This window comes from Scomber scombrus, chromosome 9 (assembly GCF_963691925.1).
Source record: "Scomber scombrus chromosome 9, fScoSco1.1, whole genome shotgun sequence".
In the NCBI taxonomy this organism is placed as follows: domain Eukaryota; kingdom Metazoa; phylum Chordata; class Actinopteri; order Scombriformes; family Scombridae; genus Scomber; species Scomber scombrus.
This window is the reverse complement of record NC_084978.1, coordinates 12688219-12706513: the sequence shown is the minus strand read 5'-3', so window position 1 is coordinate 12706513 and position 18295 is coordinate 12688219. Positions and strand designations below refer to the sequence as shown.

At 38.5% G+C, this 18295-nt stretch overlaps 2 protein-coding genes across 2 annotated transcripts; one reads left to right on the top strand and one right to left on the bottom strand.

Annotated features, from left to right (window-relative positions):
* Positions 1 to 311: 311 nt before the first annotated feature.
* On the bottom strand, positions 312 to 6953 carry zbtb33 (zinc finger and BTB domain containing 33). Its single transcript, XM_062425391.1, has 2 exons — positions 6606 to 6953; positions 312 to 4781 (listed from the first exon to the last, which is right to left on the bottom strand). Exon 2 carries the CDS (start codon positions 4777 to 4779, stop codon positions 2920 to 2922), a length of 1860 nt encoding a protein of 619 aa, XP_062281375.1. The 5' UTR covers positions 4780 to 4781; positions 6606 to 6953; the 3' UTR covers positions 312 to 2919.
* Positions 6954 to 9267: 2314 nt separating this feature from the next.
* On the top strand, positions 9268 to 11073 carry LOC133985718 (ribonuclease-like). The gene is made up of 3 exons (XM_062425392.1): positions 9268 to 9357; positions 9442 to 9498; positions 10581 to 11073. Exon 3 carries the CDS (start codon positions 10585 to 10587, stop codon positions 11017 to 11019), a length of 435 nt encoding a protein of 144 aa, XP_062281376.1. The 5' UTR covers positions 9268 to 9357; positions 9442 to 9498; positions 10581 to 10584; the 3' UTR covers positions 11020 to 11073.
* Positions 11074 to 18295: the final 7222 nt, after the last annotated feature.

Here is an 18295-nt window from a genome sequence, read left to right as displayed (position 1 = left end):
ATTTGTTAACTCAATTATTTTGTCTATAGTTAAAAATAAAAAGTGAAAAATGTCTGCCATCATTTCCCAAAACTACATCTTATAATTCCTATGTAAATGACTATCACAGGAAACAAAGAAACGGCAAATTTTCATTCAAGAAACTGAAACCAGATCATGTTTTTGCTTCAAAAATTACTTAAATAATTGAATTCTTCATAATCTTCTGGTGTACAGGCAGGAGGTTCACTCTCTACAGTACATTTCACACTGTGGGACCAGCTGGCATAAAAAGTTATTTTCACTTCATTTTGAGAGAATATGCGAAATACGTGGAGACAACACAACAAAGTAAATGACATGTTTATATACTGGTAGTTAAAATAGTAAAAGAATAATTTATTTAGCAACCCTTATTTCTAATTAACAAGAAAGGGACATTTTGTAAACCGCCAACAAAAAAACATTTTTAATAACTATTTCATTTAGTCTACCAATATTAACCTAATATATACATGTGAAAGTTAAAAAAAAAAGAAGGTATTTAACACAAATATATTCTGTACATCACACACACCAAAGTTAATGTTTATTTAAAATCCTGCAGTTACTGAATGACATGAAGTGGAACAGATTTCCATGTTAGAACTACTTGTTTACTCGTACTGACCTCTACATTCTGACACGATGAAACCGGATTAAAAAAAAAAAAAAAAAAAAAAAAAGTATAATTATATGTTAAAATAGTATTCTGCATGATCCAACGCTAAGTGCTATCTGTATTGACTGATATATGTCAATCCTATCATCATATTTGTCAGCAACATCTCTAGCCTACGGTACAGAGCACGCAGATTTTGGCATTGAAATAACATTTAAGTGACATGGTAATCAAAAGACAAATAATGTACAGGAGGATGAAAATAAAACGTGTTTAATGGACAACGACTTAATATTAAATAAACATTGAACATCTTCCCTGCCACAAGACCCTGATGTGGGACCGCTAACAATCACATGATGCAAAAGTATATTTCAGATCATAATTTTGACTCTCTAGAACAAACGATTGAAATAAGTTTAAAATGGGAAGCAGGAATGATTACAGTCCAGAAACTCGTCACGCCAGCTGAAATGTCCATTTGATCCTTAAAAGCAGATTTATAATTGATGCATTAGCTGTTATAAGACCTTGTTTTATTTCATTGTGTAAATACAGTATTTTGTACAAATCCTAAAACCTCACTGTACCCACGCCAAAGAAAACAATAAGGTTCACTTTCTAATGAGTATGGGAACCTCATTTCCATTTTTATGAAATGGACCTCATGTCGTTCACTGATTGTTCATACTTGGAATTAAAAGAGTTGCTGCTGACATGAGAATGATTAAACACTTTCCAGCGTCTTATTTCAATATTTGTTTTGTGCTTCTGATCTTTAAACTGAGAATTTTTTTTGAGGCTTTAAAGCAAATTAAGCTTCCTCATCTGTAAAATGAAAACATAAATGATTAACTTTACTGGAGCTGTTTAATTAACATTCTATTTATTCTTTTTGGACATTTTCAATTCTCGCATGATTTTTAAAAAATTCATAGTGAATTACTAGGGATGCACAAAATTCGGCCACCGAAAATCTTTGGCCAAAAACGGCCCAAAAGCGCATTTTCGGTTTTTGGCCGAAATACTTTTATCACCCAAACATCACGGCTGAAACAGCTAACTAAAGAGATCAGCTCCTCTGATACATCTGTAGCAGACGTTATTCCTTTAATTGCAGCACTAAAGTGTAGTACACTCTAAGAGTCTGTCAGCACACATTTCACTGAGATCTATTTGGATCCTCTGCACTTCATTGCGACTGTACTTGATCAAGATCATTACTTGGATGTGGGATTAAAGCAGTGCACACGAGAAATGATCCAGGCCGCGATGGATGCGGAGAACCTGCTTGGAGACGGAGAAGCGCACAGCACAGGAGAAGGAGAGCAGAGCGCAGAAAAAGGCTAGAGAGTGTCTGCGCGCGTGTGTTTGTGTGACTATAAATGCAGTGCGTGTGAGAGCAAAGCGTCCTTATAGCTCTGTGTTGCTGCTTATTAGACCGACACCGATTTGTGTTTTTATAAGAGAACATATTTAATTTTACAATCTTTCAGCAGGCCAGTCAGTTATAGGCCTGTACATTATTATTTAATGTGCACATGAGTGAGGTCAAGTTTAACATTTTATTTTTAACTTAATTTAATTTTATATTGTGCATTGTTGTAATGTCAATGCTAAATAAATATTTTCATACTTTTGTAATTGATTTATTCTTTGAATTGCAATGCCTTGATTTTAGTGAGGTTAGTACACAGTCATAGCCATAAATGCAATGGTACTAATAATTGGCATAATAATTTCTTTCAGTGTTTCGGTTTTCGGCCTTGGTTTCCTCATTTTCGGTTTTCGGTTTCGGCCAGGAATTTTCATTTCGGTGCATCCCTATAAATTACTTATTTTATTGCGTGTGAACCATTTCTGTTTGTTACTAACGTCATTATCATCACCCAATGATACAGAATAAAATGGATAAAGGTGCGGTCACATTACACTGAATATTTGCTCCATCTATGCTGAAAAAAATTCAAGCATGCGTTTTCTGTTTTAGTGCTGCATCTGTCAACAGAGACACTGATGCACTGTTTAGTCTTTATTCTTGGTCTGTTTCATATTGCTCTCACGACGCTCACGCCTATAAATATTTATTCAATTCTCACATCAGAAAGCTTTTCCAGAGTTGAGTGAAGGGAAACTTCAGTGAACGGGGAGGCTAAATGTGATTGTACCTTCAGCTGACACCATCGAGCATTACAGAGGAACAATATTGTTAACGTGGAATTGAAGAGGAAAATAAAGGGGCACCTAAAAGGCACAAGTAATGGAGTAGCGAGTGTCGCTCAGTAGGTCTCTGGTATTACAAAGTCAAACTCTGTCACCCCCTGTGTCGGAGTGTTTGCAGCAGGTTGGGCTCGGCCTTCAGATGGGATGTGAGCCTCGGGCTCAACAAAGATGTCGTCCCAGTTCAACATCCTGCTCTGGGTGGAAGAGTGGACTTCCTCGCCAGCGGTTATGTGGTGCACGCTGCCGTCCTCAGAGATGACGGGCACCCCCTGCCCGTCAGTGGACCATGAATATGGCTTCATCTGCACGGTTTTACACGGCAGCAGGCGGTATAAGTTGTTGTCTGTATCGTCTTTCTCTTTCCTCCCGCTGGGATCCTGGTTGTGGACTTGCTTGCAGTGGGTGGACAGTAACTGATAGTTCATGAACGTTTCATTGCACATCAAGCACTGGTATCTCCTTTCCCCTGTGTGGTGGATTTCATGTTTAGTTCTGTATTCAGCCAGAGCAAAGACCTTGTTACAGTAGCGGCACGGGTATTTCTTTTCCCACGAGTGAGTGTTGAAGTGACGGCGGAGACTCGTCAGACACACGTAGGGGCGCTTACAGACAATGCACACGTAGAAAGTCTTTCCATCCATGATCAGCTCATAGTGATCCTCGAGCTCCGTTTTGGTCTTTTTCTTGTTTGGGCCGGACTTCGGTAACACGGGTGTTTTATCAAACGGTTTCAAAGGTGTTGCCATTAACGATCTCTTCCCTTTATTGGCTTTAGATCCCCCCTCTCCTGGATCTTCCTTCACCGGGACAATGTCGTAAGTATTTTCCCCAATATTGGCATAAACTTTACAACCTGATGAAATGGAATCAATCTCTGTAGCCGTGTTAAGCGTAACTGTCTTTTTTGCTCTAGAAGTGTTGGTTTGAGTTTCTACGTTCGATACATCCAACAGCCTTATTTTAAAATCTCCTTGCTGAGTTGAAGTAGAAACTTGCTTTTTGTGGACTCCCATGATATCACTGCTTTCAGATGACTGAGAGGCACTCGATGGTTCGGGGGTGAAGCTGTGTGACCTGGCTGGTGTCGTGGGAGCACTTCCTGAGGAAACTCTGGCGGGCGAAGACGAGTTATTGGAGCAGCTGTCTGGGCTGTGCAGAGGGCTGCTCTCTGGCATACTAGTGTTCAGAGAAGTGATGCTCGGAGGATTTGCAGCATTTGTTTTCACAGGGGCGGTGGCTTTGACTTTCTGTTTTGATACAGTATCATTTGATTCTTCACTTTTCTTTGCTGCTGCATTTTCTGAATCGGGGCCCTCCAAATCAATGACCTCAACGGAGTCATCTTTCTGATTGACTGCTCTGGATTTGACATCTGTTTGAGAGACGAACATAACATCGCTGTCCGAGTCCTCGTCATTACCTACAGATCTGCTTGTCTGATTGAACTCCTCTGCAGATATCGAAAAGGACTCTGTGATGATCGGCATCATCTCTGTGGATGTGTCACTTTTGTTTTCTGGCTCCTTCGACAAACCAGGCAGACCTTTAACTTGTGATAACGGTGACCCCAAGTTTGCAATAAACTTCACCCCCAGTATCTGTCCAGCATTTATCAGCTCCTCGAGCATGTCGGATCGGACACGGACGATCTTGGAGCTGTAAATGTAATTAAGAATCTCCTCAAAGATTTCTGCTCTGATGAAGTTTAACTCGATCACTTGTCCGGCGACGCTGAAGAGCTGGTGGAAATATGTACTTGACGCAGACAAGATGGTTTTGTGAGCTCTAAATTTCTTGTCCTGTATGATAATGGTGACGTCACAAAATAATCCATGATTTCGCTGCTCGTTCATTGACTTCAGCACAGTCGCTGAATACTGCGTGTCAGTTGCAGATATCAGCTTTAGACTTGGCATGTCTGTGGAGAGAAATCAGAAAAGAAGAAATAATCAAATTTCTGAATGCACAAGAAAAGTACAGTTAATCAAATGGAGAATACAGATAGCTGCTTCAACAATGCATGTAGTTAAAGATGTGGCTAAAATTCACTTTTGGCCACATCCTGCTTTTCCAGTTTAACAGTTAATCATCATCAACAACCCTGCAGGAAAAATATTGGGGCAATCAAGAAACGTCTGTTAAAGGAAGTTAAGCCTCCAACACTTTTGACTTGGTTTATTACTGTAATAATTATGTTACAATAACTCAAGTTTATTATGTACATTTAGCTCAAAAGTAATGCATAAGTAAAGTTAAAGTTCATGATCATTGTAGTTTGTGGAGCGGCTGACTTGAATTGTGATACACTGAAAGATGTTTCTAATGTAGCCCAACAAACACATGATTAATGAATCCTGGTAGTGATATTTGAGAATTAAAAAAATGTGATAATTGATAATGATCTGTTTTTTTAAAAATTATGTCAAACATATATTTGGCATTTCTGCACTGCAATTTATTTTTAATTAACTTAAATACACAATGATACCAATACAGGTGCAATAAGCTAACACCGGCCTGGACGATGTATTGGCTTAGCTCTTGTTTCTAAGTTGTTCCTAGTTGATAAAAATGGGGCAGACTAAGTATTACATAACACTTTTCAGCATGACACAAGACAACACCACTATAAACTCCAGACTCCAAATTGATTGATCAAAGGACAAGTTCAACATATTTTCAACAACCGGCAGGTGCCCAAAGGAACATTGAAATAGCTGTAATCATTCCTCCTGTTCCTACTGAGCATTAGAGGATCTCTTCATATGGCACTTAAAATGTAAGCGATGGGGTCCAAAATCCACAGTCCTGTGCAAATATGTATTTACAAGTTTATCTGAAGCTTTAGTCAAATCAAGTAGATATCTTTCAATGTTAGTCTTTTTTAGTGCTTAAGTTCCTCTTTTAGTTATTATACTTCCACCACAGCTCAACAGGGAAACACAAAAAGGGAATTTGATGCTAAAATACTTTAAATGTGGCAGATATACACTTGATATGACTAACTCAGACTGCTGAAGGCCCCCATATAAGCTTCAGATACACTTTTAAATGACACATATTAGACTTAAGGCCACATGTCTTACATTGAGAGCACATGCAAAGTTGATCTTTTAACAGTCATAATAAACAAGAGAAATGATTACAGTGAGGAAAACCTCTTTCAGTGTTCATATGGTCATGTGACTGTTGTTATAAGACAGACTTGAATAATTGTATGTATCCTTTAACTCAAAACACTAAAATGATAACCTTCATGCAGGTAAGGATTAGTTGCAGGACTGTGTGATTAGTTTGTGCTCATTGTACATAGTGTATGCCCAATTATTGTCATTTTTAGAATAAGAAAAATAACCTTTAAAAGCAAAAAAAGGTGTCTAAAATGTCTTGGATACACAAGGGAACAGAGTGAGCATGAATGTGGAAATTCAGTGTTTGCAAGAAACACAAACAATAAAGTTAAAGTTGCAGCAACACACTTTCATTTTAGACCTGCGTGCCAATGCACTAATAGAGAAATGCCTTTAAGTAAAAAAGCTTTAACGCTGCTTTTGCAAATATATCACTATTACTGATGCTAGCTAACAAAGATACCGCCAGCTCAGCCGTGTTTCTTCCGTCTTTAAGCCGGGCTCAGGCGGACACTGCGGCCTACTGTGGAGCAGCTCCTTAGCTTTGCTGCTACACTGAAAACAAACTCACTTTCTTCAAACAGCTGCTCGTAAAATGAAACCCTGCTTACCTGCAACCGTGATGTTTTCTGCCAAGACAAAGCAAACCCGCTACCAGCGACTGTGGGCGAGTATGTGGCTGCAGACAATAGCTAACAACAGACAGCCTCCTGCCAGCAGACGCCCGCCTCATTGACGGAGCTGCCACAAGGAGTCGCCGTCGTGTGAAAAGATGACAGCCGTCAAACTACAACGAGGTTACATCAAATGACATTACTATAGGTAACAGTGTGGCTGTATTCTCGCCCAAATACAGCGATAAAATATTCTCTGGACGTTATTTCAGTTCAAAACTGTTTACTTCTTGGCGTATGGATAACTTCCGGTTCAACGAGTCCGTCCTCACTAAAAACATCACAGAAATTGCAACTACTACACGTTATTTGTTCCCCACCCGCATTCTGAGAGCGCCCGCCACACTCCTGCCTCTGATTGGCTGACCGTGATGTTCTTTACTGGCTACATATTCTTATGGCCAATCAGAGGCAGAAGGGGGCGGGTCTTCGCTCAATGCGGATGGAAAATAAATAAGGCCAGTGGCGCCATCCAAGAGCAAGAGAGCTTTTGATGCGCTTTTTTCATGTTGTTACGGTAAAGTTCTTTACCTATAATACTATTATTAATTTAGTGCTCCGAACAATAATTTTGGAATACTTATTTATATAAGTGATCAGTAAGTAGTCATAGAGTGCAGTAATAAGTCCAGCTGTAAATTATTCTGCTGGCTTTATTAACTGTTAATCACTATTAACAGTGAGGTCAGTATAGTTCAGGTCTGCTGTGCTCAGCTGCTCCCTCGTCTCCTCTTCTCTGCTGCCTCGTCTATCTGTCTCTGCATCCTCTCCAGGATCCCCATCCTCTTGGCATCACTGCGCGCTCGCTCCCGGGCCCTGATCTCTGCCAAATCCTTCAAGAACCTGTGTCTGCATGGACGAGGGAGCATCACACTGACCAATGAGGAACAATTCACAATTCGACAGCACCGATTAAAAAAAAAGAAAGAAAAGAAATTAAGTAAAAAAAGAAATCTGCTTGAATAATTTACATAATATCTACTTCAAAAATCGATTGACATCAACCATAAATGAGGGGCTGCAACTAACAATTGATTATTTTCTCAGTTAATTGATTAGACAGATTTCCAAACCTCAAGTGAAATTTGGGGGGAAGTCTGAGGGTTTCTGGATTTGGCCTTTGAAATGGGATTACTGAAAAAGGAACACAGTAAAATCAGTTGAGAGTATATAATAGTTGATAATCAGTAGGTCTAAGTACTGAGTACAAAAATGCTAGACTTCCATAGAATCATACTTCTTTTTGTAACGAGTGGAGTCGCCCCCTGTTGGTCATTAGAAAGAATGCAGGTTTAAGGCACTTCAGCATTGGCTTAATTTTTCAGACCTGGAGCTAACATGGATGTATAAAGAGAAGGGAGCTACTTGTTTGCTTCAAACACACTGCCCTCTCCCCTTTTTGCCCTGCAGGTGTCGTTGCTGAAGCATTTCAATCAGAATTAAAACAATGGATTTTGTTCCCCCAAACAAGATATTTTATAAATAATACTGAGACTTGTCAATGGTTTAGTTCAATCAATTACACTAATAAATATTAAAAAAAAAATAATCTCACTCTTGCCTCTCAAAAATATAAGTGGGGCAACATCTTTTGCCTCTATGAATGAGGCAATGTTTCTGATGTTTGTCATTTTCAGAGATAAGAAGAGATGAGGCAAATAATTTGACATTGAACCGTTTCATGTATATTTGTCGACCACAACAGATAAGAGCTGTCAGTTGTTTTGTTTTCTCCATATACTCAAATCTAACATGAATAGATTCACAAGCAAGTCATATTGCCTTTTATTTTGTGAATTAGAATATTGTCTGTATCATTCATAGCTTAATGAAAAATAACAAAACTTAAAAAATCTCTGAAAAGGTTCTCAGTATAGCTATTTGACACACAATAGTGGTTTGCCTATCAATCTGGCAATCTGATGCCACATGCAGCAGCTACGCTGACACATAAACACTGTGGCTGGCCATTTCTGAGTCACTCAACACCAAAATACTTATTATTCATTATTCAGAAAAGGCATGACCCTTTTTGTACAGGAAGTGGGTGAGACATGCAGAAAAGGAAGAACTACTGAGCTTCTCAACTTGTGGTTGTGGGTCAACTGGTTATGATCAGTGACAAATGAAGCCACCTCTAAAGAATCTTTATCCTCCACCTCACAAAGGAGAAATTAGATGCTCTGCCACTTGTCTATGTATTCTTGTCAACTACTCTGTAACATGTTGTTACATTGTTTGATTGATGGAAATGTATTATATTAGTTTGTGCAGGTTAAAATGACACAGAATAGAAACAATGCTTTTTTATACTGTTCCAAGACACATATTTGTTATTTATGATTCCTCTGACCAAAGGATCTGGAAAGAAAGATTCAATTAATGCAAAGAATCAGTTGTTGTCAAGACATGACATGACCAACCATACCGCTGCATGTGTGCAGGTTTTAAAGACTTGATATTGCTAAAATCAGGTGTCTAGAGGACATGTTGCTAATTCCTTATGATACTTTTTTTTAACCTGAGAAAACACTTTTCCCTTTGCCCAACTCAACAAGCTGGCAATGTAATTTCCCTCCCCACAGCGTGGGCAGGACAATAACTCAAAGGTCAAAACAAATTCTATAAATTGGTCGACAGATGACAGAAAACATCAGTGCAGACCACAGTCACAGTTTTTGTGATACAGGTAAATATGCTTTTTTGACATAGGATTTAAAAGGCTATGCTGAAGACAAACTTGTTGACTAATTGATCGATTTATTTTCTATAGCAGCAAGGAAAGTGAAGAAGAAAGAACTAATAACAAGTCTACGTTACACTTAAAAAGGTTTGTATTTCTTATTTATCTCTTTATTATCCAGCAGTAATGGTGGGCTTTTATGTCATGGCTGTGTTGCTTTTTAGCGCTTAGCGTCATGGATTTCACTCAGGTTCTGCAACACATAAAAACTACATACAATATAATACAATACAATACAATACAATACAATACAATACAATACAATATTCTGTCAGTATTCATAATATTTCTATGCAGCTCCTAAGATGATATTTAACTGTGTAGTTAGTGTAGATTTTCTGAAGGCATTTAACTTTTTTCAATTCTCGTCACATGTAGAGGAAAATTAACACTGGTCGTGACAATGATGATTAAGCTTCAACATTCAGAAATATGTATTAACTATCTCATTTTGTTTACAAAAAATGCGTAAACTAGCACAACAATCCGATCACAATAAGGGCAATATCCAGCCTCGTCAAATGTATGCAGTACTGTGCAAATGTTTTAGGTACTAAAAGTCAAGTTAAATAATGCCTTGAATAATTGTTCATTAATCAGTTCACTTCATGCAAAGTTCAGTAAACAGAAGAAACCTAAATATTAAAAAGTAAAAAAATATTAGGTGTGAGCAGCTTTGCCTTTACAACAGCACCAGTTCTCCTCAGTACACCTGCACACAGTTTTTCCAGTACTTGGCAGGTCGGTTGTTCCTGTATCTCGGAGAACTTGCCACAGTTCTTATGTTGATTTAGGCTCTCAGTTCTTCTGTCTCTTCATGTAATCCCAGACTGATACCATGATTTTGAGATCAGGACTCTGTGGGGGCAAACTATCCGTTGCAGGACTTCTTGTTCTTGTTGCTGAAGATACATCTGTATGACTCTGGCTGTAGGTTTGGGTCATTATCAAGCTGTCCCAAAGCTGGACTTTGGGACCAATCAGATGTCTCCCTGATTGTACTGCATCATGGATAGCAATCTAAACATTTAAGATGTATAAAACGTTTGCACAGTACTGTATATGGGAAATATGATAAATCAGTATCGATCTGAACAGTAGTTTACACAATAGCAAATTGTGTCACAGTACTCACTTATGCTGCCATAAATTCTGTCTTTTCTTCACAGAGTCATGAGGATCCAGCTGGCTTGTTTGCTGCTGCTCTTTGCCAGTGTGCACTGTCAGGATGCAAGTGTCTCTCCGCGTTACCGCAAATTTATAGATCAGCATATAAACGGGCAGATGAGTGCTACCAGGTGTGATGTGGAAATACGAAGTAGAGGAATCAGCAAGACCAACAGCAATGAGTGTAAGGAGACCAACACCTTCATCCGAGCCACCACCAAAATAATTAAATCTATCTGTGGGCAGGCAGGAGAGCCGTATGGTGAAATGACTAAAAGCCTTCAACCCTTTGACATTGTTGTCTGTAAACTGAAAAACCAGGATGCCAGACAGCCCCGCTGCCAGTACCGTGGTCAGACTTTCACCAGGAGAATTGCAATCAAATGTGATCAAGGCCTTCCGGTGCACTTTGACAGAGACATTGTATATTTTGACCATTAATTAAACAGCGACTGTGTGCTTCAGTATCCTGTTCAATAAAATGCATTACACTTGTGTCTGTTTTTCTGTATATTACGGTCATGTGCAATCATTTGTAATTGTCAAAATAATAATGTTAACAGTACCACTGGTTATTCAGTTTTTTTTTCTGCTTGATTGTTTTATTTTTGGAAAATAATACAGAGATGCAAAAATATTTTAATGCTAATTGCTAATAAAAGTGAAGTAAACGGAACAAGGTTTGGGTTGATCAAAAATTAGTTTACTTAAAATGGCATTGAGACTTTTCTTATCTCAATATTTTTTATATTAACAATATATTCAATGAGTAGGTATGTGTGAATGAGGTCGTTGGCAGTTGACACAACGCCCCCAGTCGCGAGACTTTTGATTGGAACCTTTGAGTGAATATTGGACTTAGTTCATCAGGTGAGCATAACCACATAGACATACATGCTAATGTTTCTTTGTGTCTGCTGGATGTGTAAAGCTGCCACTGTTTCCTAACAACTTCCACACAGCATCCTTATAATATGTCAGTATTTTGTTTAAAGCTTTTTCTGCTGCACCTAAATAGCCAATACACACACACACACACACACACACACACACACACACACACACACACACACACACACACACACACACACACACACACACACACACACACACACACACACATATATATACACAGTTGCAAGAAAAAGTATGTGAACCCTCTGATCTTCATCTAAGTCACAACAATAAACAAACACAGTCTGCTTAAACTAATACTGCACAAAAATTATATGTTTTCATTTTTTTATTGAACACAACATGTAAACATTCACAGTGCAGGGTGGAAAAAGTATGTGAACCTTTGGATTTAATAATTGGTTGACCCTCCATGCACAGCAATAACCTCAACCAAACGTTTCCTGTAGCTGCAGATCAGACCTGCACAATGGTCAGGAGGAATTTTGGACCATTCCTCTTTACAATACTGTTTCAGTTCAGCAATATTCTTGGGATGTCTGGTGTAAATTGCTCTCTTGAGGTCATGCCACAGCATCTCGATCGGGTTGAGGTCAGGACTCTGACTGGACGTATTTTCTTCTGTTTAAGCCATTCTGTTGTTGATTTACTTTTATGCTTTGGGTCGTTGTCCTGTTGCATCACCCATCCTCTGTTGAACTTCAGTTGGCGGACAGATGGTCTTAAGTTTTCCGGCAAAATGTCTTGATACAATTGGGAATTCATTTTTCCGTCGATGACAGCAATCGGTCCAGGCCCTGAGGCAGCAAAGCAGCCCCAAACCATCATGCCCCCTCCACCATATTTCACAGTTGGGATGAGGTGTTGATGTTGGTCTGCTGTGCCTTTTTTTTGTCCACACATAGCGTTGTGTGTTCCTTCCAAACAACTCAATTTTGGTTTCATCTGTCCACAGAATATTTTGCCAGTAGTGCTGTGGAACATCCAGGTGCTCTTTTGCAAACTTCAAACGTGCTGCAATGTTTTTCTTTGACAGCAGTGGCTTCTTCCGTGGTGTCCTCCCATGAACTCCATTCTTGTTTAATGTTTTACTTATTGTAGATTTGTCAACAAAAATATTAGCATGTGCCAGAGATTTTTGTAAGTCTTTAGCTGACACTCTAGGATTCTTTTTCACCTCACTGAGCATTCTGCGCTGTGCTCTTGCGGTCATCTTTACAGGACGACCATGCCTAGGGAGAGTAGCAACAGTGCTGAACTTTCTCCATTTGTATATATATATCGGACCCATGTCATATATATATGACATGGGTCCGATCACAAAGTACAAGCTAAATACAAGTGTAAATGACCACGAAGACACACTATCCAGTCACTCATACCAGTTGCCAAGGTGGTCTGGGATGTATTTGACAACAAATATTTTGTAGTGTAAAGGTTGATGCATCCTAATGTGTCCCTCACACGCATGTAACAGGAAAATATGTCATCAATGCAGGATGTGGTGCTTGTTTTGGTAAAAGTGTGACATTGACTGAAATAAATTGAGAGAAGCACAGGCGTGATCGGACACAAAGTGGTCAGCTCGAGACGCATAATAGAGACAGTTGTGAAATGCAATGTGTCTTTTGTGGCTGTTCACTTGTGATCAGATCAACCAAGAAGCATGTTAATACCACATGTGAACAGGGCCTCAGGGGGTTTCTGACACCTGGGCCTTATTACTCCTTCATTAATCCAGTCACTTTGTAGATTGTTTATGTTTCAGTCAAGGCAAAATGTTCATGTCATTCATACAGTAAACAACCTGTATATGTATCTGTTCATGTAAACTTGCCTATGATCTGACTTTGAATCTGACTTGCCACTGATATGTCACTTTCCTTCCTACTTCTGCCTTTTAAACTTGTTTCAACAGCCTTTTCGCTGCCACCTGTAAACTTGTTTTTTGACAACTGGTAGTATTAAATTCCTTCTAATTTTACCTGTTATTTCTGTGTCTGCATGTGAGTCCTCCTCCGTGTACCTAGAACTAGGACACAACAAAAATTCCCTGTTTACAGTCCAGTGGGTTCAAGGCCTCCCCAAAATTAAAAGCTGGACTATGATCAACAAATATTTGGAGCATGAAACTGCTGCTTGATTCTGCATTTGTTAAATTTTGCATCAGCTCCCCACCCCACCAAAATATGGAAGAGGTATGATGATAGAGAGCTCTTTACTGTACAAATGCAGAATGCAAAGACATCAGAGTTGAAAGGCCACACTGGAACTACAGCGTCAACAAGAGTAAACAAAGATACTTGTAGCTGCTCATCCAAAACCCCACTAAAACTAAACTAAATCAAATCAAAGAGTACGGTCTAGACCTGCTCTGTGTGTAAAGTGCCTTGAGATGACTTTTGTTGTGATTTGGTGCTATATAAATTAAGATTGATTGATTGATTGATTGATTGATAAAACTGAAATGGACACTAAAATAAGTCTGAAAAGTTTCAAATCACACTGACCCTAAAACATGTCCATTGATCAGATGTAGGATGAAAAAGAAGACGTGAACAACTCAAACAAATTTGGCTCTGTCACTAAATTTGAGTAACCTATTACATATGTACAAACATTTTTTTATTGTAGCCGAGAAATTAAACAATATAGTAACCTGGGGTATTGGGTGTATTAGTCAGTGGCATCATTAATGTTCATGTGAATGTGTGTGTATGGTGTGGAGTAATGTGTTGTGGAGTAAAAACAAAATAAAAAGGCTAAATGAAACAAAAGATACGGGCGCAGGTGGGGAAGAGGCCAAGCAACACTGAAAACTTGGATTAATATTCTTTGGAGCACCAGGCTCAGGTGCTCTGAATCTGGTTGGACACTGCAATCAGCTCCTCTGGCACCAACATGGGTAGACGTGGTAACTAACACACTACAGCAGGCAGGGGCCTTCATCTGCTTCCCACCAGAAGATGGCAGCAGAGTAAAGTGAACGAGAGAGAGTTACTGCATTTACAAAACATACACACATATAGGCTTTGAAGTCTCTCTACACATAATCAGCAGCATCAGAGCCTCTTTACTTATGGACAGATTGAATATGCATCTTGGGGAGTAAGTTGCCAGTAAGCTGACAACTGTTGATGATATAATTTGATTGATGATGACTGAAAAGTTAATATTCCATTGTTTTCTTTCCTATTTAACTGTGATACATAAATCACAAAACATTTGTTAGATGGGTTTTGTACAGAGGGTCTTAGTTACATCCAATGTATTCAAAGGACCAGTGAACAGGATTTAGCAGTATCTAGCAGTGAAACAACTAAATACCGCCCCGCCAATTCCTTCATGCTAGATGCCACTAAATTATACACACTGCACCTTTAAAAAGAAAAGTTGACATCACACACGAAATTGATCATTATTATCATTATTGTTATTTTCATGTTGGTATCTAAATGTCTTGGAGTATTTTGATTTAATTGCTCTTCAGGTTAAAATTAAAATATTGTAATGAAATTAAAACATTGCATTAGGTATACTCATACTCTTACTTCCCCTCTGTGAACAAGAAATCTGTTTGGAGTGTGTCAGATATAACTATGAATCATGTGTTTCCATGACAAGTAATGCGGAAACCAAACTCATCTATCTGATCACATCACATTAAGATTGATAATCTCACAGTACGATCTAAATCAACTGCTATCTCATGTGGATTAACCAGAAAATGCTGATCCCACTTTGTGTGGCTCTCTTGTTCACAAGTGGGCGTAAGTATATGTATAACGTTCATCTTCTTTTGTAGTCTTGTTGTAGCAACATTTCAGCAAATGTATCATGTAGGATTTTAAATCATTTTTAATCACTGGTCTGCATTTGATTTGTTTTTCAGGATGCACAGATGATGAAACTTTTTTGACAGAGACTGTCAGTGTTGGAGAAGATGTGACTCTAACATGTAGCCGGCAGTCCTCAAACATAGGATACTTGTTTTGGATCAGAGTTGTTGCTGGAAACTTTCCTGAGCCACTTACACCTATGATAATGGCAACGTCAATAAGACTCCTCGCATTACAACAAGACAAGCGCCTGGAACATTTGTTCTGCATATTATCAAAGCAAAACTGAGTGATACTGCATTTTACTGCTGCCAACAAATTCTTGAACTACAAACAACACTTCTGAACAGAACTTTTCTCAGAGTCAAAGGTAGAGTCATATTCACCTTGTTGATACCCAACATTCAATTTCTGTCTTGTATCCAAAACTATTAAAACTATTAGCTTTATGTATTCAGTTATTTCAAAATGTGTAAGTTTGTCTTTTGCAAAGAAAAATATCTAATATGGGGAAGGTTGGATGATCATTTTATCTAAAAACTTTCAATAAATATTTGAGTACTGGCAACCACACACTCCTCTTGAAATGCATTTTGAATTTAATGACTATAAGTAAATATTATTCACCTGATTCTCCAGGAGCAATACCTGACATCACAGCCGTCATTCAAGACTTTCCATCTGATCCAGTCCGTCCAGGAGACTCTGTGACTCTCCAGTGTTCAGTCTTCTCTGACACTGACAATAAAACATGTCTAGAAGAACCCAGAGTGCACTGGTTCAGAGCTGGATCAGATGAATCTCATCCCAGTGTCATTTACACTCATGGAAACGGTGCTGATGAATGTGAAAAGAGTCCTGAGATACGTTCTTCACAGAAATGTGTCTACAGCTTCTCTAAGAACGTCAGCTTCTCTGATGCTGGGACTTATTACTGTGCTGTGGCCATATGTGGGGAGATATTATTTGGAAATGGAACAAAACTGGACATTGAAGGTAACCGTCTACAGTAGTTGTCATATAAATTAGACATTTTTGCATATTAAATCGTGCTTTTAGAAGTTAAATCCTTCGAAAAAATATTTATCTCCTTATCAAGAGGAGACACCAAAGAGGAATTTATTCTATTGCTCATCATTTACTTTTGTTAACTTTCATATGCTCTTTTTCTTAATATTTCAGAAGCCAACATGAGGTCATTTGGTGACTATACAGTGTTTCTGTTGTGTGTTGCTTTGGCTTTAAGTCAGATTGTTATAGCCTCACTAATTTACACTATCAAGAAACAAAAGTTGAATTTTTTCAATGGTAATAATACTTCAAATCAATCTACAACTAATTTCCAAGCAGATTAAAATCCTTTGCATCTTTATATTCTGATGTTATTGATGTTTGTTCATGCTTTAATTTAGCTGTTCCTGCCCTGCAAACGAATACTGCAACAACCGCTGCTAATCAACTAAATGACCAGGTAACAAATTCGAAGATCAGGTGTTTTTCTTGGTACATGTGTATATGTTGACATCTGCCATCTTATAATGTTTTGTTATTTTTTTCTACAGAGAGATGAAGACTCATTGGTTTATTCTGTGCCAAACTTTACCAAGGGCAAAGCCGGCAGGAAAGGAAGGAGGCGCACTAATGCAGACGAGGGAGAGAGCATTTACGCTGATGTCAGGGTTTTGGCGTAGGAATGACTGCCCGTACCCTACAGATTCTGATTTATGTTTAATTAATGCTTGTATGGTACATGGTGTAGAGATCTTTAGTAGCCCTGGTATCACAGCACAATACAACAGCGTGATACATTAAATGATCAGACAAGTCCTGATACCTATTTAGATCTAAGCATTAAAAAATACTATACTATATATACAGACTATGCTTCTGAAGTGAAAGTCAAAAGTTCACCTTCCTGTTGACTTGAATGAGAGAATCTGCTTAAACTTGTGACTGCTATTGTAAGTCTTCCTGTTTACAGGTGCCTGCTCAGCTGGTGACACCTTGCTGACCTAAAACTAAAAATGGCCTTGTCAACCAGTATACTTCCCCTTTTTGACCCTGAGAATGAGCAGTCCAAATTCCCACAACCACAAGGGGTCGCTTGTCAGAAAACAGAAAACAGTGAGTTGTTTAAAACATCTGAACAAGCTGATGCTGTTGCTTTTTCTTGTGGTTTCTCATGTGGTCCAGTTCATTTTGGCCTCAGAGAACACTGTAATTCTTACGCCGGTGCAGAGAAAACAACCACAATAAGACAGTTTGAAAAGAAAAGTGTCAATACAGAGAAGTCTGATGTGGTTTCTATTGCTGTCTATGCAACACTTTTAATACAGCTAAACTAAAGACCTGACGTGAATTGTCTGTTCCACATATCTAGGTACTTAAAATAATTTGCTTACCATGGTAACCAAACCGAATGCCATAGCACATTGGACTGAGTGTGGGTATTTACCTCCATTTCTCAAGAAATGGAGAAACAGGTTTGTGCCAGTGTTGCCCTCACACAATGCAGCCATTTCTGTAATGATAGTGTGTTACACTTAAGAAGTAAAGGCCCTTTTTAGACCCCTCTTTGCTTTCCAATAAAACCTAGGGCACTGAAATAGCTCAACAAATATTACACATATTATAAATTTGATTCAGATATTCATTCAAAGGATTATGACTCCGGTGATCCCTTAACTTTTCATTTGACGCCACCAGCATGTGACATTCATGGTCCCAAAGTTTAATTTGGTCAAGACATGAGTTTATGACCAAATACCAGGTCATATTGTTAATTAGCCAATGTTTGCATGCAAACAAGCTAAACCAATGTGTCTGTGACTGTCAGTTCAACTCCAAACGCTGAACAGGACTGAATGCCAAGTCTTTGCTTGATCTTTGTAACACACTATATTTCATAAGGTATAAGATAACTTTAGAGATAAAGAAAAAAGCAAATTAATAACCTGTCCATT

What these genes read in the sequence shown, in the direction of transcription:
- zbtb33 (XM_062425391.1), bottom strand. Translation starts at nt 4,779, where the DNA reads ATGCCAAGTCTAAAGCTGATATCTGCAACTGACACGCAGTATTCAGCG.
- LOC133985718 (XM_062425392.1), top strand. Translation starts at nt 10,585, where the DNA reads ATGAGGATCCAGCTGGCTTGTTTGCTGCTGCTCTTTGCCAGTGTGCAC.